The 24,449-nt window shown below is 40.8% G+C and overlaps 1 protein-coding gene across 2 annotated transcripts in view; it reads left to right on the top strand.

Moving 5' to 3' along the window:
- Positions 1,785-24,449, top strand: part of FAM69A (family with sequence similarity 69 member A) — a 126,139-nt gene continuing 103,474 nt past the window's right edge. Inside the window, exon 1 of one of the 2 annotated variants that reach the window (XM_018045766.1) lies at positions 1,785-2,080. Coding sequence is in view for 1 of the 2 variants with exons in the window: in XM_018045765.1 (XP_017901254.1) it covers positions 2,949-3,002 (54 nt within the window). In the remaining variant the exon portion in view is untranslated. Of the gene's footprint in view, positions 2,081-2,862; positions 3,003-24,449 lie in introns of those variants that run through there. The other variant, XM_018045765.1, reaches the window with a different exon arrangement.

Here is a 24,449-nt window from a genome sequence, read left to right as displayed (position 1 = left end):
TGACACTCAGCAAGCCTATGATATATTTGCTTTCCTAGTATCTTCATCTTTCCATTCTCCTGGATGAATATTTCACATCTTCGCTTCTCTCCTCATCACCTTCAGTTACTCTTCCGAATCTCCTCTTCCCTGATGACTTTATGTCATATGTCTCTGAAAAAAACAATCAGAAGAGAACTTCCACAGATTCTCACCACCGCTCCTATGACCTTCCCTCCAGTTTTCATAGATGAACAGTCTGTACTCCTGTCTATAGATAATCCTTTCATTTTTGTGCTAGATCATAATCTTTTCCCCTTTCAAAGGCACCACTCTAGCAATTCTCTCTTCTTGCTCCTTCATAAAAATTTCCTTCTCTTCTAGATCATTCTCATCGAAACAAATATTTCAATTTTTTGGCCAACCTACTTTTGACTCCACTTCCACCACCAGTTAACTGTGGTGGTAGGCTCCCCACCATCATTTTTGGGCTCCCTTCTGCAGGAGTACTGCTAAACAGAATTGCCTATAATATTAGTTGGAGAGGGCAAGGGCACCTCACTCCAGTACTCTTGCCTGGAAAATCCCATAGACGGAGGAGCCTGGTAGGCTGCAGTCCATGGCGTCGCTAAGAGTCGGACACGACTGAGCGACTTCACTTTCACTTTTCACGTTCATGCACTGGAGAAGGAAATGGCAACCCACTCCAGTGTTCTTGCCTGGAGAATCCCAGGGACGGGGGAGCCTGGTGAGCTGCCGTCTATGGGGTCGCACAGAGTCGGACACGACTGAAGCGACTTAGCAGCAGCAGCAGCAGCAGCATAATATTAGTATCTCCAATTTTTCTCCTTCAATTTTCTTTTAAACCCATTCAAGTTCTTTTTCCCATTTCCCATAGCCTCCATGGTACTAAATCCAGTGGTTATTTCTCAGTCCTCACTTCCTCACTCACCTCCTTGATAATATTCACTTGACTTCCAGGCACCTCACTCTCAGCTCACCAACTTCACTGGCTTTTCCTTCTCAGTCTCCTTTGCTGGCTCATCCACTCTCCTGCCTTGAAGTTATAAGGTTTCATCTTTGGTTCTCTTCTATTTATATTCACTTCCTTGTGACTTTAAATATCATTTAATATCTCTACTTTTTGACAAATCTAAGTTTCTGATGACTTTTAGATCATACTACTGAGCTGGCAAAAACTCCTATAACCTGGGCTGTAGTCCTCAGTAAGGTCACAGAATAAGACATAACTTTCATCTTAAAAAAAAAAAGCTGATATCTTTTATGCTGCATATGGTAGCTTGGACCACCCTTCTTAACACTGCACTCCCATGTACAGCTGCCTACTTAAGATCTCCACTTGAATTTCCAATAGATATCTTGAATGTAAAAAAGTCCAGTACTTGAATTCCTTATCTTTCTTCCCTAACCAACTCTACCTGTAGTCTTTCTCATCTTCACTGGTTTGTTTTCCTTTTTTTTTTTTTAACATATCCCCTATCTGCTTTATTATCCTATTTGATTTTCTTATGTATTACTTATTGCCTGCTGCCCCTACTTCCAGAATGTAATATCCACAAGGGCTGAGGGTTTTGTATTTTGCTCAGGTATATAACCCAATCAACTAGAACAATGTCCAGGGGCTCAATTAATATTTCTTTATTGAATGAATGAAAGAACTAATTAAACTAGTACTTATCATACTCAGGAATTACTGAAATCTTTTAACGCAAGCTGAAAGATCAATGAAAAACGGGTTTATTTGCAGCAATAAAATACCACACAGGTTTTAAGCCTGTTTGTGCTTGGGTTGGGGGAGGGGCAGGCAAGAATGCAATTCTTCAGAAACGGAAAGCACTGGAACAAAGCTTAAGTAAAAACCACAGTGAGTCAAGTTTTGCTCCTAAGGAAACTTCTTGTCAGAGGAAGAGGCTCGAGTTCTAAGTGGCAACCTATGGGATAAAAAGAAGCAAAAATGCATCTTCTTACAAGTCACTAGGATCAACAGCTGTTCTCCCGCTAGGATGGCTGTTTTTTCCCTTATTTGGACTTCACCGTCAAAAGAAAGACACCACACCCTGTGTTATGCAGCCTTAACTGAGTAAGTGTGCCACGTCCCGGGCCTCCTGACTTCAGAACTGTATTTAATTTAGTAATGTTTGTCTTTTTCTCTTTCGACTCAAGGTTCGTGGGTAGGGCCAGGAAAACTCTAAAGCTGTTTTAAAGCAATTCAAACCAGAAAGGTCAGACTTTAAAAAGTACTCAGGAAAAACAAGTTTAAGGCTGTAAGAGTTTAAGGCTGGATGTGGGGGCAGGTTATATTCAGTAGAGGACGCGCCAGTCGGTTCCTCCCGCTGCCGCACGGGCCACGGCACGCGAGGGAGGAAAAAGCCGGTCCTCAGGGAAGGAGCCCCAAGCTTCCCTTGAATTTCCACGCAACCCGCCCAGACACGTCCGCGCTGAAGGAGCAGAGTCCAAACGGAGCGTCAGACCTGCTGGGCGGGGTGGCGGGAAGCGCGGCCAGGGGAGTGGGTAGCCGGGAGCAGCCACTTAGGTCGGCTCCTTCGGAGAGCTGGGCTCCCCGGCCCTCCCCTCCAGGCGCCGAACACGCTACACCCCGGCTTCCGCGGCGCCCCCTCCTTCCTCCGCACGCCTCCCCTTTAAGCGCGAGGCGCAGTTGGATTTGTGTCGGCCGAGCGAGGCGCGACTCCCCTTTATGGCGGAGCCGGCAGCGGCGGCTCTGACAGCCGCGGTAGCCGGGCGAGCAGAGCAGAAGGCCGGGCCTCGGGCCGCCGGCCGCCGTCGCCGCAGCGGGGCCGGGGGGAGCGCGGCGCGCGCCGCGACGGGGGCGGAGGAGTGGGCGGGCCCGGCCGGACTGGGGGCGGGGAGGCGGGGAAAGGCGGGGAGCCGGGTCGCCGGCGCTCGGGTCCGCCTCTGACTGCGGCGCGGTGGGGCGATGTGTGATTACCATGGCGAGGAGTCTCTGTCCGGGGGCCTGGCTAAGGAAGCCCTGTTACCTCCAGGTAGGCCGGCGGCGAGGCCGCCGCGCGCCCGCTCTCTGCGCGGGACTTGCCCGCCTTCCTCCTCCCTCCCTGGGTCGGCGCCCGCCCGAACCCCGCTGCCCCCTGCCGTCCGGCACCTGGCGGCGCGCCCTCCCTCGCTGACCCGGCGCCGCAGCCTCCACCGCGGCGCTGTCCCGCCGCCCCCCAGCGTCCCGACCGGTCCGGGCTCGTCCTCGGCGCCTCGCATCCCGAGAGCCCCGGGACGTGACCCGGGTGCGGCCCCACGCCCCTCGCGTTTGGGGCTCCACAGTCTGGGCTCGGGACGTGCCGCGGTCTTCTCCCTGGTCCATTGCTCTTCTCCCCCCTCCCTGGTGGGCCCCGCAGGGAGGCTGTTCTCGGCTCAGTCCGGAGTCCTCAGTAGGTGGTAGGAAAGGTGGTGTGTCATTCCTCCATATTTTAGAAAATTATGACAGATTGTCACATCAGTGTTTTCTTCAAATCCTGGTGAAGCGGCATGTGCCTCGGGCTGAACCACTTGGTTCGATCTCCATCACACCCGTGATTTAAACGGGAGCAAGGGCTCAAGCGAGGCTGGTGGATGTTTGCGTTTTAAAAGGAAGGGACAGTGTCTTGTGCGGATCACGAATACGCCAACAATGCAAATGTAATTCTGTTATGTCATGTATACTATTCGCGTGTTAATTTTTCATAATTTCCCGTTCCACCCTCTATTCCTCTGCCAGTCTGTGTCTTCGAACCCTACTACAGCTTTCATGTACTGTTAGTCACCAGGGGGACCTAGTAGACACCATGAGTAGCTGAGCGCAAATCCATCACCCAAGTGGAAAAACAACTACAAATCAGTTCTTCGCGTGGGTCAGCAGTTCTGTCTGCATTCAGAGAACAGTATTCCTTTACCGCTTACATTACAATGCTTAAAGGTATCGATGGATTATTTGGGGATGGGAATTCATTAGGTGGTGCTTTTATCAATTATTTTAAAAGTTGAGAAGAAACCGTCGTGGGGCAAGTAAATCTTTCATTTTTGTTTGGAAATTGCGTGTGTGAATCACTACCCTGCAATGAGTGATGTACTTCAAGTTGGAAGCTTGACTGACAGCTCATGAAATGAAGAATATAGGAGTAAAACTGATCGTTCTGAGCCTTTGTAGCAACTCCACCAGCAGTAATTGTGCCACGAGTAACAGTAGAGCAACCCAGTGTAGAATTCAATCCAGGCCAGATACCTCTTTGTAACCCTTTATGTGAAGAGGAAAAAAAGAGAAAAAAGGAAAACAAACCACTTTCCAGACTGTATTCTCAAAATTAGTTTGAGATGTTTAAAATCTTTTTTCTTAACTAAAACTGTCTAGCTTTTTTTTTTTTTAGATTTTGTGGCACACTTTTAGACTTTGATTCATTTAGTTCTCAACCTTCTCCACACATGTGGTTGTGACATTTTTTTTGGCACCATAGCATAAGAACTTTCAGATTGACTGAATTAAGGTTAGTTTTACAAATAGTTAGGCTTCTGTTAACGGCAAACATTTAGTAATTCTGCCTTCCAGAATGTGTGCATCATTATCCATTACCAAACTAAGGTAAACTCAGGTCTTCAGCATTTCAAAAGGATTTGGGGCATAGTTACATATTAGTAGGCTATTTCTATATAAAATAATGATTAAATAGAAAACTTTGTTGATTATAGTATTATATTTGTGATAAATTTTAGAACTTGGGAACCTGGAGTACTGGTGTTTTAAACATTGTCTTGGTATTAGTATTTATTATTTGTTAGTATTTAGGAATTTTCTTGCTAGTTGTCCTTCACCATACCTTTTCAGTTTAACCCGCTGAATAAAAAGGCCTTCACATTACTCAGTGTCATGCCTTCTTCTGTTCTCCATTGCTTAAATGCTTCACCTTCTGTTTTTAATACTACTTCTACCGTTTGGGGCTTCCCTGGTGGCTCAGACGGTAAAGAATGCCTGCAGTGTGGGAAACCTGGGTTTGATCCCTGAATTGGGAAGATTCCCTGGAGAAGGGAATGGCTACCCACTCCAGTATTCTTGCTTAGAGAATTCCATGGGCAGAGGAGCCTGGCTAGGTCTCACTTTCTTTTTTTTTTACTTCTACTAGGTGCTTCAGCTGTGAATTGTTTTGGATGAAGTCAAAGAAAAATATTTTCATCTAAGACTATTGTAGAGCTATCTATTCAGTTTCTCAGTCACTGAAAGTTGAATTAACATATAGAATACTCCGTTCATTTCTTATCTTGATGATCTTTTAAGTTTTATTTTATTTATCTTTGTTTTTTGGCAGTGCCATGTGGCTTGCAGGATCTTAGTTCCCTGACCGGGCTTTGAGGATTGTTAGCATGGAGTCTTAAACACTGGACAGCCAGGGAAGCCCCTGATTTTCTTTAAAATCATGTTCCTTTGGGAACAGCGTGACGCATGAGGACAGAGCTGAGTTTTGTTCATTTGTACCTCTGGTTCATTATGACCTTGAAAAAATTTCGTAACTTTCTGGTTCCATAGTTTCCTTATCATAAGTAGAAATCATAGTTCTTAGCTGTGTAATCACGTGAATGTAGTAAAGATAAGTTCAGTTTCAGTTCAGTCACTCAGTCGTGTCCGACTCTTTGTGACTCCGTGAATTGCAGCATGCCAGGCCTCCCTGTCCATCACCAACTCCCGGAGTTCACTCAAACTCATGTCCATCGAGTTGGTGATGACATCCAGCCATCTCATCCTCTGTCGGCCCCTTCTCCTCCTGCCCCCAATCCCTCCCAGCATCAGGGTCTTTTCCAATGAGTCAGCTCTTCGCATGAGGTGGCCAAAGTATTGGAGTTTCAGCTTTGGTATCAGTCCTTACAATAAACCCAGGACTGATCTCCCCTAGAATGGACTGGTTGGATCTCCTTGCAGTCCAAGGGACTCTCAAGAGTCTTCTCCAACACTACAGTTCAAAAGGATCAATTCTTCGGCGCTCAGCTTTCTTCACAGTCCAACTCTCACATCCATGCATGACCACTGGAAAAACCATAGCCTTGACTAGATGGACCTTTGTTGGCAAAGTAATGTCTCTGCTTTTCAATATGCTATCTAGGTTGATCATAACTTTCCTTCCAAGGAGTAAGTGTCTTTTAATTTCATGGCTGCAATCACCATCTTCAGTGATTTTTAGAACCCCCCAAAATAAAAGTCTGTCACTGTTTCCATTGTTTCCCCATCTATTTGTCATGAAGTGATGGGACTGGATGCCATGAGCTTAGTTTTCTGAATATTGAGTTTTAACCCAACTTTTTCACTCTCCTCTTTCACTTTCATCAAGAGGCTCTTTAGTTTTTCTTTGCTTTCTACCATAAGGGTGGTGTCATCTGCGTATCTGAGGTTAATGATATTTCTCCTGGCAATCTTGATTCCAGCTTGTGCTTCATCCAGCCTGGCATTTCATGTGATGTATTCTGCATATAAGTTAAATAAGCAGGGTAACAATATACAGCCTTGATGTTCTCCTTTTCCTATTTGGAACCAGTCTGTTGTTCCATGTCCAATTCTAACTGTTGCTTCTTGACCTGCATACAGATTTCTCAGGAGGCAGATAAGGTGGTCTGATATTCCCATCTCTTAGTTTTCCACAGTTTATTGTGATCCACACAGTCAAAGGCTTTGGCATAGTCAATAAAGCAGAAGTAGATGTTTTTCTGGAACTCAGCTAGATGAAGTTAAATCTATTTTGTGGCATCTTAACTGCATTTTTAATAGAAAAGCATGTGAACTTAAATGATAAATTTACATGTAGGTAAATATGTTCAATTCCTTCAACCAAAGGTCCCTGACTTTCTATCATCCCCTCTTTTATTTGTTGAGTCTTTATTGATCTAGGGACATGATATGACTTAATTTTACTGACTTCATCATTTGCTTAGTAAATATTTGTCTATGCCTTTCACATGCCAGAAACTCTGTGAGGGGGTTGGGATTCTACAGAATTCTAAACAAACACCCTTGTGATCCTCATGGAGCTTAAAGTCTAGTCAAGGAGACAAACATTAATCAAATAACCTTAGAAATAAAAGTGCTATGAAGAAAAAGTGAAGGGACAAAAGAGTGCCTGAGAGGAAGAGAACAGTTTCTCTCTTTTGTAAAAGTATTTTACTATAGAAATTTTTATACATACATAAAGCAGAAAAGAATAATGTACTCTCAGGTACCTATTACTTGCCCTCAACAATTATCAGTATTTTGTTTCATGTCCCTTCCCCTGTGTCCTTTTTCCAACTAAAATATTTTGAAGCAGATCCCATGTATCACATAATTTCATTTAAATGTCTCAGTATGAATTTCTAACAGATAATGATATTTTTGACATAATCATAATACCATTATCATGCCTTAACGAAATTAACAGCAGTTTCTTACTTTCTCTCATTCTCCTACATATGCATTATTCTGAGAGAATGACTAGATTTGATTTGCCATGGGATGGATTTACTGTGATATGAGAGGGTCTCTTGGTAAAAACAAAACAAAATCTCTCCCCTTACCAGTTGATTCCTGCCAGAAGTTCTTTGAAGGAAAACTTAATTCTCATTTCAGGTTTTGGGAGAAAGTCTTAGAAAATGTCTGGTGTAAGTAACATTTTCATGTAAATGTAATATTTTAGTTTAAAGTAAAGCTGTAATTAGTCAACAGATATATAAAAGATTTTGTTTTGTTTGGAGATAGGGTTAGGGGTGAAGAGCACTGAAGGAATGAAATTTCAAAGATAGGGGGAAGAGGTGAACGGCCCAGCCAGAAGAGAGGAAAGTTTCAGAGACCAGCTGTGTATGCTTGCAGTTTTGCTGTTCTGTCTTAAAGTGGGTGGAGTCCAAAAGTGGTTCTGTTCTGAGGTGTTCAGGCCTTAGGACTTGCAAGTTTCCCTTCCTACTTCAGTTTACAGGAAAAAAATTTAAGCAATTACCTAAAAAGGAGCTTCATTCTCAGTATTTTCTGTAGTCCAAATGTCACTGTGATAATTGATAATGTTTCTAGAAACTGTAGAATGTTTCTAGGAACAGTGGACTTCACTGGTGGCTCAAATGGTAGAGTCCACCTGCAAAGCAGGAGACCCAGGTTCAACGCCTGGGTTGGGAAGATCCTCTGGAGTAGGAGATGGCAACCGACTCCAGTATTCTTGCCTGGAGAATCCCATGGACAGAGGAGCCTACAGTCCATGGGGTTGCAGAGTCGGACATGACTGAGCAACTAACACTTTCTAGAAACTGTAGTATTATGCAATTAATGAAAAGTTTTCAGCTATAATATGGCTTAAATAGGCATTTATAGACTAATGTGGGGACCTAATTACTTTTTACAGTTTTGTTTATGTAGCAAAGGAGATTCTTCTGCTTGTGAAGAGAAAAACTGAAAATGGTATATATACATGTAGTAGAATATTGTTCAACAATAAAGAGAAATGAAGAATTGATAAATGCTATAACATGGATGAACCTTGAAACCATTCAATATATGAAAGAAGCCACTCATAAAAGACCACATATTCTGGGTTTCATTTATATGAAGTAGCCAGCAAAGGCAAATCTATAAAGACAGAAGATAGATTAGTTCTTGCATAGGACTGGGAGGGTTGTGGCGAAATGGGTATGAGGTTTCTTTTGGGATAAAGGAAATATTCTAAAATTGATGCTGTGCACAACTCTGTGCATATACTAAGATCCACTGAATTGTATACTTTAAATGAATACATTGTATGGTATGTGAATTATATCTCAATAAAGCTATAAAAAAAGAAATCTAGTTTATCCCGTTGACGCAGTCCTTCTCACTGCTTCTTGTCATAAATTCCACCCATGCCAGCTTTTTGGTGTAGAGTACTTCGTCCAGAGGACCGGTGCAGGCACACTGTTTGCCTGTGTGGCCTCTCTGTGAACCAAGAGGGCTTGTGATCTGCTTGAAGTAGATATAGCCCAGCAGCATTTACCTGAGCAAACAACGGCTCAGGGCAAGGCAACATTCTCAGAGCACATTAAGTTCTATCCTTCCTGGCTATTTTGTTGAAATCTTACCTGGGAATTAGTATTTTCCTGGACTAGCTATATGTTGTGGCACATTGAACAGAGTAGAATCCTGCCTCTGAGAACAGGATCTGTAGGTGTGTTCCTGTTTGGACCATTTTTAGGCAGTGTTTTTCTTCCGCACACCATTGTGATGGTACTCTTTGGGGCCTGTGTGGTGACCCAAGTTGACACCTGTGTTTGTCTCTTTTTAGCAGCGCGTTTTCAACAAATTAGGATCCACTTTGTTTAGAGTTTGCTCATAGCCTGAGTGGGACTGATAACACAACAGCCCTATAATTCATTGGTTTTACTTTATAATACCTTTCTTCTTCTCACTGTCATTAAGTCCTGGAAGAATGAAAGTTAAGACAATTTAAGCTAATTCTCTATACTTAGATTAGACACATTTTCCATTCCAGTCATTCTGCCTACGTGCCCTGTTACATATAAAAGCCTGCTGGAATGCTAATGGCATTTGAAGTCTGAGATACTTGGGTACTTCTGAGGGTTTTTCAAGTCTTTTAAATTGCAAAAGTTTTAAATTTCTTAAGGTAGCCTCTTAAAAATAACTAACAGTTTCAATGTGTTCAGTAGGGCTGTTATGAATGGATGGATAAATGGCATGTTCTAATGAGGTTGTCAGCACTGTAACAGTTCTGATACCTACCTGGCTCTTTGATTTACATTGGTACTAGTCTTCAAACGTGACTGCTATAGATGGTTTGGTTCTTTTTTACTTCGTGTGTATATTTTTGCAGGATTTAGTGTCTTGTAGGGTTACTGATATGGTTTAGTTGATAATAGTGACAATGTTGACAAATACTATAGTAAGAATAATATGGCTTCTTGTTCATTTTCAACTCCCTGGATTATTTTAAATCTAAGGGTAATAAAAGCAAGTATTGTTTCCTATTCTCCAAAGGGAGAAGGACTGTAGGTGGTGTGGTTCATCAGCTCTTTTATACCTGCTGTACAAGGTTAAACTTTTGCCTTCGCCTGAAACTGAATCTCCATAACTCTAATTAGCTTTCTGAAACTAGTGAATATACAGGGAGCATATGCATCCCATGATGTCTTAAATTCAAGCACAGAATTATAATGCAGCCTTTTGATATTATTATGAGTCACTATAATAAACTTAAAGAAATGGTGAATTCTCAGGCAGATTTCATACTTACAGACTTTGAGGCTATAGCATGCAGTAAAAGGGTTTCTTCATTGTTATCTTCCCAGTACCTCAGCTTTTCATCTTAATGTTATGTATTCTTTATAGTTTTCTTTTTTTTACAGTTTTCATTTTAATGTTTTCATTCCTTAAGTTTGCTTTGAACAACAATACTATACTATTCTGTTAAATACCATCTTTTGACACTGACTGGAAAGATAAATGTCTCACATTTTTAACATATTTAGTTCTAGACATTTAAATATTTTGTGAATAATTTTTCTTTAAAACCCTTTAATCTACAATGCATATGGCTTTAGAAAAACCAGAATACTGCAAAATGAACGTGTTTAAAAGACCCAAAATATTAGTCAATGAATTTTTCTTTAGAAATAGTAGGGGATTTTTTTGATGATTATTTAATGAAATTAAATAATATCTGTTTTATGAGTGATCATGGTGTTGTGGATTTTTTTTTTCCTTTTGTTTTTTTTTATTGTGATCAAAAGCACACAGCACGAAGTTTACCATCTCAACCATTTTTAAGATTATAGTACAGTACTGTTAACACATGCACATTTTCCGGCAACAAATCTGTAGAACTTGCAATCTTGTAAAACTGAAACTCTGTACCTATTGAATAAGAGCTCACTTTTTTCCCCTCCACACCATTCTGGTAACCACACTCTACTTTCTTTTTCTATGTGTTTGACTTCTTTAGATAACTTGTGTAAGTAGAATCATGCAGTAATTTTTGTGTGTGTGTGACTGGCTTATTTTACTTGAATATCCTCAAGATTTATTCATCTGGTAGTGTATGGTAGGATATCTTGGTTTCCAAAGGTTGAATAATATTCCACTGTATCTGTATACCACCTTTTTTATCCACTCCTCAGCTGATGGACATTTGGGTTACTTCCACTTCTTGGCTGTTGTGAATAATGCCATAGGGAGCATGAGAGTGCTAATATAATATCTCTTTGAAATATTCTTTTGGTTATTTTGTATATATATCCAGAAGTGGGATTGCCATATCACTGGGTACATCTGATTTAAAATTTTTGAGGAATGTCTGTACTATTTTGTGTAGTGGCTATATCATTTTATATTCCCATCAACAATGCACAAGGACTCCAATTTTTCCACATCCTTGTCAGCATTTGTTATTTTGTTTTTTGTTCGTTTGTTTACTGGGCCAGCCATCCTAATGGGTTTGAAGTAATGTCTCATTGTGGTTTGGATTTGCATTTCCCTGATGATTAATGATGTTGAGAATCTTTTCATGTGCTTCTTGACCATTTGCCTGTCTTGTTTAGAAAAGGTTTCTTCTTTTTTTTTAAAAGGCTTTATTTAACTTAATTAATTTATTTGGCTGCATCAGATTTAATAGTTTTGGCATGCAAGATCTTGGTTGCAGTGCACAGACTCTAGTTGAGGCAAGCAGGCTCAGTAGTTATGGTGCTTGGGTTTAGTTGCCCCATAGTATGTGGGATCTTAGTTCTCCAACTAGGGGTGGAACCTTCATCTCCTGCATTGCAAGGTGGATTCTTAATCACTGTACCACCAGGGAATTCCTGAAAAAGTTTCTTTTTGATTTATTGTTTCAGAATGATGTTTATTCAGCAGGGTTATGTTAATGTAAGCAGTACTACCCTTCCTTTCCTAAGAAGGAGAAGGAGAAAGAGGGAGTGGTGTTTAAATGTTTAGAGAGAGTGAGAAAGCAAACAATTATTGGACACTGTTAGCAATTGATTAGTAGAGGCATAGGTATAAGGGTATTCTTTGCACTTTTCTCCTAAATTTTCTGAAGATTTAAGCATTTCCAAAATAAAAGGTTACATTTCCAAAATAAAAAGAGAGATGAGTTTGATCTCTGGGTCAGGAAGATCCCTTGGAGTAGGTAATTGCAACCCATTCCAGTATTCTTGCCTGGAAAATTCCATGGACAGAGGAGCCTGGTGGGCTACAGGCCATAGGGTCTCAAAGAGTCAGACATGACTGAGCACAAACACACAAACACAAAAAATAAAAGCTTGGGAGAAAATAAATTAGACCGGACTTCATAATAATTGCGTCTGACTAGAAATGAATGAACTCTATCCAAAGTTACATTAAGGGTTAAGAAAATGAGATTTGATAGAGCATGTTTGAAGTCAGTTGATTGAAGAAAGCATGTTAGTTTTCCAGTGGTCCTATAATAAATTGCCACATATTTAGCATCTTAAAACAACACACATTTATTAGTACTTGCATCTCACACTTCTGAAGGTTAGATGCCGCAGCATGGTGTGACCCAGCTGGTTCTCTGCTCCAGGCTGAAAATCGAGCCCTCACTAGGGCTTCCCTGGTACCTCAGACGGTAAAGAATTTGCTTGCCATACAGAAGACCTGGGTTTGATCCCTTGGCGGGGAAGATCCCCTGGAGAAGGGAATGGTAATCCACTCCAGTATTCCTGCCTGGAGAATTCCATGGACAGAGGAGCCTGGCCAGGTACATTACAGTCCATGGGGTCAGACACGACTAAAGGACTAACACACACACACAGAGCTGAGTTTCTTTCTGGAGCTCTGAGAATGAATTGACTTCTAGGCTCTTACAGATTGTTTTCAGAATTCAGTTCCATGCTGTGGTAGGATTGAGGCCTCCATTTCCTTGCTGGCTGTTGGCTGGGGGTTGTTCTCGGTTTCTAGAGGCTGCCTACATTAATCAGCTCATGGCTTCTTTTCTCCATCTTCAAAACCAGCAACGGTGGGTGGAGGCCTTTGTGTGTTTTCAATCTCTCTGACTTCCTCTTCTGCCTCAGCCTTTTTCTAGCTTTCTCTGCCTCATATCTCTGACTGCTGCCTTTAAGGGTTCGTATGATTACATTGGGTTCACCTGGATAATTCAAGATACTATCTCTACTTTAAGTCTCTTTACAGCGGTATCTAAATTAGTGCTGATTAAATAATCAGGGGGTGGAAACCGTGGGAGACTTGGAGTTCTAACATAGAAAATTCAACTGAAAATTCTGACAGTTAAAAAAAAATTAATCATTTCCTAAAGTATTTTGTTTTCCTTCCATTACTATTAGGTTTTAAGATGTTGCCATAAGAAATTTTATGAGTTACCATTGTTTTTATCATTCCAGCAATTACTATGAGAGGAATCTTGGATACTTATTAAAGGAAGGACAGTAAAAATAGCTACTGAAAAACCACATGAGGCAATACTTGTTTTTACGATAGATACTATTCTTAAATCTTTTGTAGCCTTGTACAAACTAAAAAGTGGAAAAATATCACTTTATGAACTCTAAGAAAAGGTTCTTTAAAATGTAACCTAATATATTACCATATGTAGAATAGATAGCTAATAGAAAGTGGCTGTATAACACTGGGAGCTCAATGCAATATTCTGTGACAACCTAGAGGGGTGGGTGAGGTAGGGGGAGGTACAAGGGGGAGGGGACATATGTATACTTATGGCTGATTCACGTTGTTGCATAGCAGAAGCCAGTACAATATTGTAAAGCAATTATCCTCCAATTAAAAATTAAATTTAAAAAATGTAACCTATGTCTTTCTGTTTATTACCTAATAGTTGTTCTTTACTCCTTAAAGAAAAAAAATGCTTGTTTTGTTATGTCAGCTTATAAGATTTTCAGTCACATCTGATCCTGTATAACTAAATTCATACCCAGTGAAGGCAGAGCCTGCTTATTACTCCAGTCTTGTCCTTTATCCTGAGCATATAGTACTCAGGATGTGCAAAATGAAACAGTGCAGTACACATATTGGAAAGCATTCTGTAATCACTCAGATATTGAACTGCAATAGCTCACACTAAGCACACACTGCTCTTTCACATTCTTACTGTTCACTCTGACTACCACCTCCATCGCATCATCTTCACCATCGTCGTTATAACTGAGGCTGTTGCCACCCCCCGTTCTTCCAATCTGCCAACCTCCTCTGGCTTCCCTCCTTTCCCAGTTCAGTCAGGATCAGGTGTTCCGTCAGGCCAGCCGCTGCTCTTTGCCCACTCACTACCTCTTTGCTTCTCTTACTTTCCTTTCTTCTTGTCGTGATACTCTCCCTTTCCTTTCAGTCTCATCTTTTCTTTAGCCCCTGTTGTCCTCAGGACTCCAACCTTCTCTGCTTCTCACTTTGTAGCCTCCTTGTGTCTCTTCACGTGGCTTCCGCGACAACCCAAATGCTAATGGGTCTCAACCCATTAGTATTTAGTATTAGTATTAGTGTATCATCAGCCCAAACGCCCCCACCTCAAACTTCAGATTTGCATCCTGCTGCTTATTTGATATCTACCTCTAGTTAGCACTTCATGTTCAACATGTCCAAAGCTAAAGCCCTGGCCCCAAATTGCTTCTTTACTCATCTCAGTTAGTGATACTCTCCAGTTACTCAAGAGATAAATATACTCAAGTCCTTCTAGACTCTCCCTCTCTCCTTATCCTCATGTTTAATCCCTCAACAGTTCCACTAGTGAATCTCCTAAATAGCTTTTGATTGCATCGTCTTTCTTTTTTTGAATATACAGTATTATCAACGGTAGTCACTATGTTTTACCTTAGATCCTCAGACTTTATTCATTGTGCAGTTGTAAGGTTTTTACTGGCCTTTTACTGATCTCTTTCTATTTTCCCCACCTCTCAGCCTCTGGTGGCCACTTTTCTACTCTCTGTTTCTATGAATTTGACTTAAAAAAATTTATTTTAGATTCTTAATATAAATGATACTATGCAGTATTTATCTTTCTGTCTGGCTTACTTCATTTAGAATAATGCCCTCAGGGTCCATCTGTTTTGTTGCAAAATGGCGGGATCTCTTTCTCATGGCTGAATAATTTCCCAGTGTGTATGTGTATGTTTGCATGTTTGCCACGTTTTCTTATCTGTTTATCCTCCAGTGAACACTTTGGACACTGAGGTTATTTCCACGTCATGGCTACTATGAGTAACGCTGCACTGAACGCAGGAGTGCAGCTATCTCTTTGAGATCCTATTTTCATCTCCTTTGGCTATATACCCAGAAGTAGGAATGCTGCTGGTTCTGTTTTTTAGTTTTTTGCGGAACCTCCATATTTTCCATAGTGATTAAACCAGTTTACATTCCCACCAACAGTGCACAAGGGTTCCTTTTTCTCTACATCCTCACCAACATAGTTGTCTCTTGTCTGATGATAGCCATTCCAACGGGTATGAAGTGATAGTTCTTTGTGATTTTGATTTGCATTTCTCTGATGATAGTGATGGTACCTTTGCACGTACCTGTTGGCCATTTGTTTCCTGTTGGTACCCTGATTCTCTCCTTTTGTCTCATTCAGTTCAGTTCAGTTCAGTTCAGTTCAGTCACTCAGTCTTGTCCGACTCTTTGCAACCCCATGAATTGCAGCATTAGGCCCACTATAGTAGTCTCCAGAAGGGCCTTCCTGCCACCTTTACCCCTATCGGATCCACCCCCCACTTTCCTTCCAGATCAGTCTTCTCCAAAATGCCAATCTGATCCAATCCCCCTCCTATCAGTGAAGTCCTTCTGTGATTTACCATTGACTTCAGTGGACCATTACCTTCAGTGGCTTCCCTGATAACTCAGTTGGTAAAGAATCCACCTGCAATGCAGGAGACCCCAGTTCAATTCCTGGGTCGGGAAGATCCCCTGGAGAAGGGATAGGCTACCCACTCCAGTATTCTGGCCTAGAGAATTCCATGGACTGTATAGTCCATGGGGTTGCAAAGAGTCAGACACTACCAAGGGACTTTCACTTTCAGTGAACTAAGCAGAGCTCTGACCCCTTTTTTTCTGGTCCCTTCCTGGCTTGCCATTTTATTCTGGCCACAACCATCTCATGAACTGTTTACGTTAGCAATTCTGAAAACCTTCCCGTTTCCCAACACACCTTGCTCTCCTCCACGTGTCTCCTGTCTACCCCACCATTTCCTCCTCTTTGCCCTAGAATGCCCTTCCCGCATTTCCCTGCATCCCTCTTTACCGGGTTTAGTCTCAGTTTTCTACTTGTCCTTTAGGTTTCAACTCAGAGAGGAAGTGACCTTTCAGAAATTTCTCCCTAAACCTCACACGGCAACCTTTTTTGTGCCCCGCAACGTGAGTACCTGATATCTGGCACACACTTCTCTTACAGAACTTATGATATTGAATTGTCATCAGTGGCTTTTATTTCTTTCTTCTGAACCCCAGACTGTGATCTCCCTGACAGCTGAGATGGAGATGTCAGTTTCCTCTCTTTATCTTTTGTGCCTAGCCCAAAGCAGATGTTCAGTAAATGTTTGTTGAATGACTGAGTCCGCACAAATATGTATAAGTATTGGAGAGCTTATGATGTAAGTCATGTTTCCTCTTCCACTTCTTACCCCCAGCTCTACTCTCAGAAGGTAGCCTCTTTGAATCACTTATCTTTTTGGATTTCCTGGTGACTACACTTCTAACTTCTAGAGCAGTGTGTCTAAAGGGAACTGCACACACCCCACACCCTGGGAGGTACTTATAATGCTGAATTTGTGTCCTGGAAGAAATTACTTGAAATTGTGTTTATTCTTATATGCTTTTTGTATCTTAAAATATTTTTGACAGAATAGCTGATGATTTCCTGTTTTTGGTTTATTATTATAATAAGCATTTCCCCCCAGTAAAAATCAATTCAAAATTATTCTTCAGTTCAGTTCAGTCGCTCAGTCATGTCCAACTCTGTGACCCTGTGGACTGCAGCACGCCAGGCCTCCCTGTCTATCACCAACTCCTGGAGTTTATACAAACTCATGTCCATTGAGTCGGTAATGCCATTCAACAATCTCATTCTCTGTCATCCCCTTCCCTTCCCCACTTCAATCTTTCTCAGCATTAGGGTCTTTTCAAATGAGTTAGTTCTTTGCATCAGGTGACCAAAGTATTGGAGTTTTAGCTTCAGCATCAGTCCTTCCAATGAATATTCAGGACTGATTTCTTTTAGGATGGACTGGTTGGATCTCCTTGCAGTCCAAGGGACTCCAAGAGTCTTCTTCAACACCACAGTTCAAAAGCATCAATTCTTCAGTGCTCAGTTTTGCTTATAGTCCAGCTCTCACATCTATACCTGACTACTGGAAAAACCATAGCTTTGACTAGATGGACCTTTGTTGGCAAAGTAATGTCTCTGCTTTTTAGTATGCTGTCTAGGTTGGTCATAACTTGTCTTCCAGGGAGTAAGCATCTCTTAATTTCATGGCTGCAGTAACCATCTACAGTGATTTTGGAGCCCAAGAAAAGATCTGTCACTGTTTCCACTGTTTCCCCTCTATTTGCTGTGAAGTGATAGGACCAGATGTCATGATCTTAGTTTCTTCAATGTTGAGTTTTAACCCAACTTTTTCACTCTCCTCTTTCACTTTCATCAAGAGGCTCTTTAGTTCTTCTTCGCTTTCTGCCATAAGGGTGGTGTTATCTGCATATCTGAGGTTATTGATATTCCTCCCAGCTATCTTGAGTCCAGCTTGTGTTTCATCCAACCCTGTGTTTCTCATGATGTACTCTGCATATAAGTTAAATAAGCAGGGTGACAATATACAGCCTTGATGTACTCCTTTCTGATTTGGAACCAGTTTGTTGTTCCATGTCCAGTTCTAACTATTGATTTCTGAAGAGGCAGGTCAGGTGGTCTGGTATTCCTGTTTAAGAATTTTCTGCAGTTTGTTGCGATCCACACAGTCAAAGTCTTTGGCATAGTCAATAAAGCAGAGTAGCTATTTTTCTGGAACTCTCTTGCTTTTTCAGTGATCCAACGGATGTTGGCAATTTGAATCTGATTTCTCTGCCTTTTCTAAATCCAGCTTGAACATCTGTAAGTTCACGCTTCACATACTGTTGAAACCTGACTTGGAGAATTTTGAGCATTACTTTACTAGCGTGTGAGATGAGCATTCTTTGGCATTGTCTTTCTTAGGGATTGGAATGAAAATTGACCTTTTCCAGTCCTGTGGCCACTGCTGAGTTTTCCAAATTTGCTGGCATATTGAGTACAGCACTTTCACAGCATCATCTTTTAGAAGTTGAAATAGGTCAACTGGAATTCCATCACCTCCACCAGCTTTGTTTGTAGTGATGCTTCCTAAGGCCCACTTGACTTCCCATTCCAGGATATCTGGCTCTAGGTGAGTGCTCATAGCATCGTGACTATCTGGTGGTGAAGATCTTTTTTGTATAGTTCTTCTGTGTTCTTGCCACCTCTTCTTCATATCTTCTGCTTCTGTTAGTCCATACCATTTCTGTCCTTGATCGAGCCCATCTTTGCATGAAATGTTCCCTTGGTATCTCTAATGTTCTTGAAGAGATCTCTAGTCTTTCCCATTCTATTGTTTTCCTCTACTTTGCACTGATCACTGTGGAAGGCTTTCTTATCTCTCTTCTTCTTATCTCTTATTGTGAGTTAAAATATACATGTCATAGATTAATATGACCATGATTTTTATAGAATATAAATAAGTATACAAATGTTAGGGATTTTTTTCCCTAATATATTTTCCTGAGAGCATTCTACAATAAAAAAAAGTTTTGGGGCTGCTTTTTACCTCTGTTGCTTGACTTATTAACTTTAGATAATATCTATTGACTTTCTACTTTTAAGAAGGGCTATTTAGCTTTCTTACACTACAATTCTCATACTCTGCCAGCATTTGATTTTTAATTTTGCTTCTTCTGTTGCTTAATTTAGTAACTTCAGATAATGACAACTCTTCCTCATTTCATCCACTTTTGACAATCTGTCTACTCTCCCCCTTTTTAAGATGGGGATTAGAACCTGTTTCATTTTTCGTGTGTTTTTCTCAATTTCTGTCAGCAACACTTTTGCATTGTCAAAAGTTGATAACTTATATTTTGTCCTATGACAGTAACCAAATTTCCAAATAAGTTGAATCTAAAAGATGAAAACTATAAGTAGTATTATATTCAGTTGGCAAAAAAACTTCGTTCAGGTTTTTCCAGAGCATATTTCAGAAAACCTAAATGATTATTATGATTTGTTAATTCTTCCATAAAGAAAAATTCTCCCTATATATATGGCTGAGTCTCTTCACTGTTCACCCGAAAGGATCACAACATTGTTAATCGGATATACCCCAATACAAAATGTTTTTAGTGTTAAAAAAAAACTAAATTGAAAAAATTTTTTAAAAATCTCCCTTACAAAGCTGAGATCCTTTGACTACAACATGAAGTTCCTTTCCCTTATCAGGAAAGTGGGTAGAATTAACAGACTGGGACAGATGCCTCTTGTTATTGAGCAGATTTTTGCAAGGATTTTCCCCTTTCCACAAGCTAAGCCATATTTCTACCAGTAGGGAAGAGAATGTGTGATATTTACACTTTTCTTGTGAAAAGTTTCTTCTTCTTAGAAATCATGCTTGCTTACCTTTTAATATTCTTACTAAAGAATAATGACTTAAAGCCTAGCCTTTGGAATCTGTAGTGAAATAACAGAGTTATGATTGGAGATGACTGTGAGTCACAGTGTCTGCCCTAAGCAGTCAATATACTGTCATTTTTGAAATGGGTACCTGGTTATGCTCAGCTCTAGGGAGCAGACATCAATTCTGTTATCTGCCCCTCAAATCCAAGTGAACTGAGCTAGTTTTGGAGTTCTAGACCATTTGAATAATGAAAACAATTTTCATCTTCAGGGAGAGCACTGTAGGTAGGAACTGAAAGTGAAAGTCGCTCAGTAGTGTCCGACTCTTTGTGACCCCGCGGACTGTAGTCCATGGAACTCTCCAGGCCAGAATGGTAGAGTGGGTAGCCTTTCCCTGGTCCAGGGGATCTTCCCAACCCAGGGATAGAATCTAGGTACATTGCCGGCAGATTCTTTACCAGCTGAGCCACAAGGGAAGCCCTTGATAGCAGGGAGGAACTGGCTATCATTTTATGCCACAGTTATAGAAAATAGGAGGAGAGTAAAGCACTTTTGGCCAGTCTTTCTCATAGCCTCCTGAAATTTATGTCTTGAGACCAACCATATCAAAGTGAATTCTGGCCTAAGATGAAGGGCCTCTCTATTTTTAGTACTCCCTAAAATATCAGTCTATATTTAGTACAGAGCCAATTTGTGTGCCAGGATTACATTTTCTTCTCTCCAGGGCCAGGGTCATGACCCCCTTGTCTCTCAAGACTGTAAGATCAATAATGACTACATATTTTCTCATATTCCAATTTCCTATAATTAGGGTACATATAAGCATGCTTCTTATTTGAAATGTAGCTTTTTTGTGACATTTGTCTTTTCTTTCTTGCTTTTTAGTTTTCAGGAAGTTTCTAATTGCCCTTTTTTTTGGCCCAATATGCCTTTGCTATAGCCTCACTTTTCCCATATTCTGTTATTTTTTAATTGTTTGGAATCCCATTTATGACCAAATGACTCTCTAGGCTGCTGCACAGCTGTCTTCCAAGGGCTTGCCTCCATTCTTCTATGTTGTAATCACGGTTCTTAGGGTCCTAGTCTTCCAGTGTGCTGATTTATGCCATAATTTTACTGGGGTATATCCTGAGATAAGTTCTTTAGAAAGGATGTGTGGGAAGTAAACTTTTTGAGTCATGTCTAAAACTGTCTTTGTTATACCTTTGTTTGTAATTAGGTTGGGTGTAGAATTCTGGGCTGAAAATAAATTTCTTTGAAACTGTGAAGACATAGTTCTATTGTCTGCTGACATCCTCTGTTGCTGACTAGAAGCCGGTTTGGTTATCAATCTTCTGTGGGTGACCTGTTTTTCCTGTTCAGGGTCTCCTTTTTATATTTGTTTTGGAATTTCATGAGGAAATGTGTAAATGTGGGTCTTTTACTGGTTGGTTATATTGAGCACTCACTGAGCCCTTTCAGTCTTAAGACTTGTGTCTTCTCTTTTGAGGAATTCTATTCTAAATTCTATTTAATAGCTTCTCCCTTCTTTTTTTTCTGTTCTCTCTTTTGAGGGGGTGTTTAGTTAGTCAAATGTTGTACCTCTTGGATTGGCTCTTTGTATCTCTCACAGTTTTCTCTATTATTTCCATCTTTTTATCCATGTACTCCTATTCTGAGTTTCTCAATTTTATTTTCCAGCTCATCTGTTGATTTTTTTCTTCTAATCACTCCTTAAATTCTGTCTTTTTGATTTAAAAGACTTCTGTGAGGTTCTTTGTTCCTTTTCTCTATGTGTGGTTTTCTATTCCTAGTTTATATTCCATGCAGTATCCTTTTGATTATATTGCCTTGGCCAAAAATTTTGTCCAGGTTTTCCACACATACAGAGTAACTTGAATGAACTTTCTGGCCAACCCAATAGTAGATGTTTTGTTTTGTTTAATAGATTTTATTTTTGTAAGTTCCTTAATTGTTCCCCTCAGGATTCCTTTTTCTAAATGTTTTTCTTAACTCTTCTTTTTTGTGCTGCTGGACTTCCCCATGTGCCTTGGTTGTCTACTCATATTGTAGAAAGCAGGACTGAGACACTGGTGTGGATTTCCTCTGCTATTTTAGAAGCTGGTCTCTTTTCCCCCAGACCTTTCACCTGACTGGATGGCTGACTGTGCCCTCTGTGTAGGTGGGATGCGTTGGCTGGCCTGCTTGCTCTGGGGTGAGCCTGTGCTCAGGCCCTGGGGGCTCCGTTTCGGAGGAGTCCTCTACCTGGGGTGGACTGGACTACCACCAGAGGCCTTGGCGGTTGTTTGTTCCTTCAGGTATCTGGTTTTTCAGCTGAGGGTTAATGCCAGGCTGCCTGTGATCTGTGTGGGCGTGGGAGAAGCAGATAGTGGTGCCAGCTAGTGCAGTTCTAGATACAGACCTTCAATTATTCCCGCTGTCTTCAGCCCTACTTCTCTCTCCTGCCTTCCCTCATACCTCTGGCCCAGAGCCCGGAGCCATCAGTTGTTCCAGGCCAGATTGGCTCTCTTGATTCCTTCTAGCATTCCACAAGCATTTTGGCTTCCAGCTCCTTTAGGTTGCCTTGTGGGGTATTTTGGGCTGTGGCTTTCTTTGCCTCTCTCATCCATCAGAACAATTCAACCTGCTTTTTCAATTCTAGAAATTAGTTATATGTTTCATCCACTGGTGAACCCCCTATATCTCCTTTCTTTTGATATTAGAGTTTCATTGTTTCTTTTGCCTGCCTTCTTTAAGTGTGATTTTGCAAGCTATAAGTAGTAAACATAAATCCTCAGTATCTTGAGATCTTGACAATCTCAAGAGTGTCAGGACATCTTGAACTGAAAGTCCTGATGTGAATTTTATCTATCATCTGAATATTTACCGACGTTGTTCATCTTCATGAATGAGGTGTCTAAGGATTGCATAGTCCATAAATTATTTCAATAAAATAAGGCAAGAGAATTTTTTCTGGAAAATCTTGTATAATAACAGTTTATTGTGCCTCATTTCTACAGATTAAAGTCAATAAGGAGATTACCTGCTATGTGTTGGGTAAGCACTGGGTTTGTAGCAGTGACTGTGATAACTGTGTGCTGTCATAGAATCTGCATGTTGTTTGGGGGACGGGCACTGATGGATAAATAATAAGTGAAATTAAAAAACAACCACACAGTGAAAACATCAGGTGCTTTGTGTGCTTAGTTGCTCAGTTGTGTCTGACTCTCTGCGACCCCATGGACTGTAGCCTGCCAGGCTCCTTTGTCCATGGGGATTCTCCAAACAGGAATCCTGGAGTGGGTTGTCATGCCTTCCTCCAGGTATGGCAATAGTTAACTATGTGCAAATGCAAATAATTAAACTAAGTTAGGGATAAGGAGTGTTAGGACATTTGTGTTGGCTGACTGGCTAGAAAACCTGAGATCTAGCTAACAAGCAGGAGCCAGCCAGGCAAGAACAGGAAATTTTGCATTACCTTCAGAGACATACCCTTTCCTTAGAGCTATCTACCCCTCTTTTGGTTTTGGTCATCCTCTGTCCTGTAAAAAGGTTTTTATATTAATGTAATAAATTGCCTGAACATTTCATCAGCTTTAAATAGCACTTTGGTGGAATAGAAAGACTCATAAGATAATTTATTCCCCTAGGGCAGAGAAGGGATAAACAAGCCTTTTTAGTCTGTGATAGTGGATTGGTTTGGTGAATATAAAGGCCTTAATTATTATGCTTTAAGCAACAACTTAATTTGTTTCAGTCTGATTCCTGGCTTTCAAGTGGAGTCTTCCTCTGATATATTGTGTTGCTATTTTGGTACTTGTCATTTTGCTATTGCACTTTTTCTCATCAAAAAAGCATTTACTGAACACTTCTTATATAGTCCTGGTGCTTGTCTATGCACTGCAGATGCACATTCACTTTTATCTTAACATTGGGTGCATTTTTCAAGGAGTATGGGGAGTGGATAGTTTAAGGGGATCAATTTGTAGATCCTTAAATTACCCAAGTACTTTTTCCTAACATTGTTCTGCCTGAGAATGTGCCTTTGATGGAGGTGCAGGGGCTACATTCCCACCTTCCCTTTTGCAGTTGCCCTTCTCCCACTATTACAAACGAAAGGCAAATTGCTCATCCATCACGGATCTTACAAAGGTCCCTGGATGTGAAAGCCACCAGGGTGCCAAACAAAGGGCAGTTGAAAATATTGATGTTTGTGTTGAGATCGTGAATGACTGAGGAACACTGTCTCAAGGAATGACTGGATAACAGTTTCTTTTGCAGTTCAAATAGTTTCCCATTTTTCGCTTTCTCAAAATTAAAAGACCTAATTGAGTTGTTTGCTAGTTTACTAGTAAATCATTAAGTATATATACATATATTTTTTGAAGTAGTTAATACTATTCTATAGAAGTGATACTTTTTAAAATTTGATTTTTATTTTATATTGGAGTAGACGGTAAAGAATCTACCTGCAATGCTGAAGACTTGGGTTCCATCCCTAGGTTGGGAATATCCCCCATAGATCCACTGGAGAAGGGAATGGCTACCCACTCTAGTATTCCTGCCTGAGAAATCCCATAGACAGAGGAGCCTGGTGGGCTGCAGTCCCTGGGGCTGCAGAGAGTTCGATATGACTTAGCTTAGTGACTGAACAGCAACAACATGATGGGTTAGTCACCAGTTATTCAAGATGTTAGTGTTGGGGGATGCTGGGGGAAGAGTACATGGACCTCCTTGTATATCTTAGCACCTTCCTGTGAATCTATAAATATTTCAAATTAAAGTTAAAGTAATTTGTGGTGAAAGTAGAGAGGAGAATAAGTTCAAGAAGGAGAATAAGATATAGAAAATTTCTGACCA

This window comes from Capra hircus, chromosome 3 (genome assembly GCF_001704415.2).
Source record: "Capra hircus breed San Clemente chromosome 3, ASM170441v1, whole genome shotgun sequence".
NCBI lineage: Eukaryota > Metazoa > Chordata > Mammalia > Artiodactyla > Bovidae > Capra > Capra hircus.
Note: the sequence above shows the minus strand (reverse complement) of the source record. Positions and strands in the feature narration are given on the sequence as shown.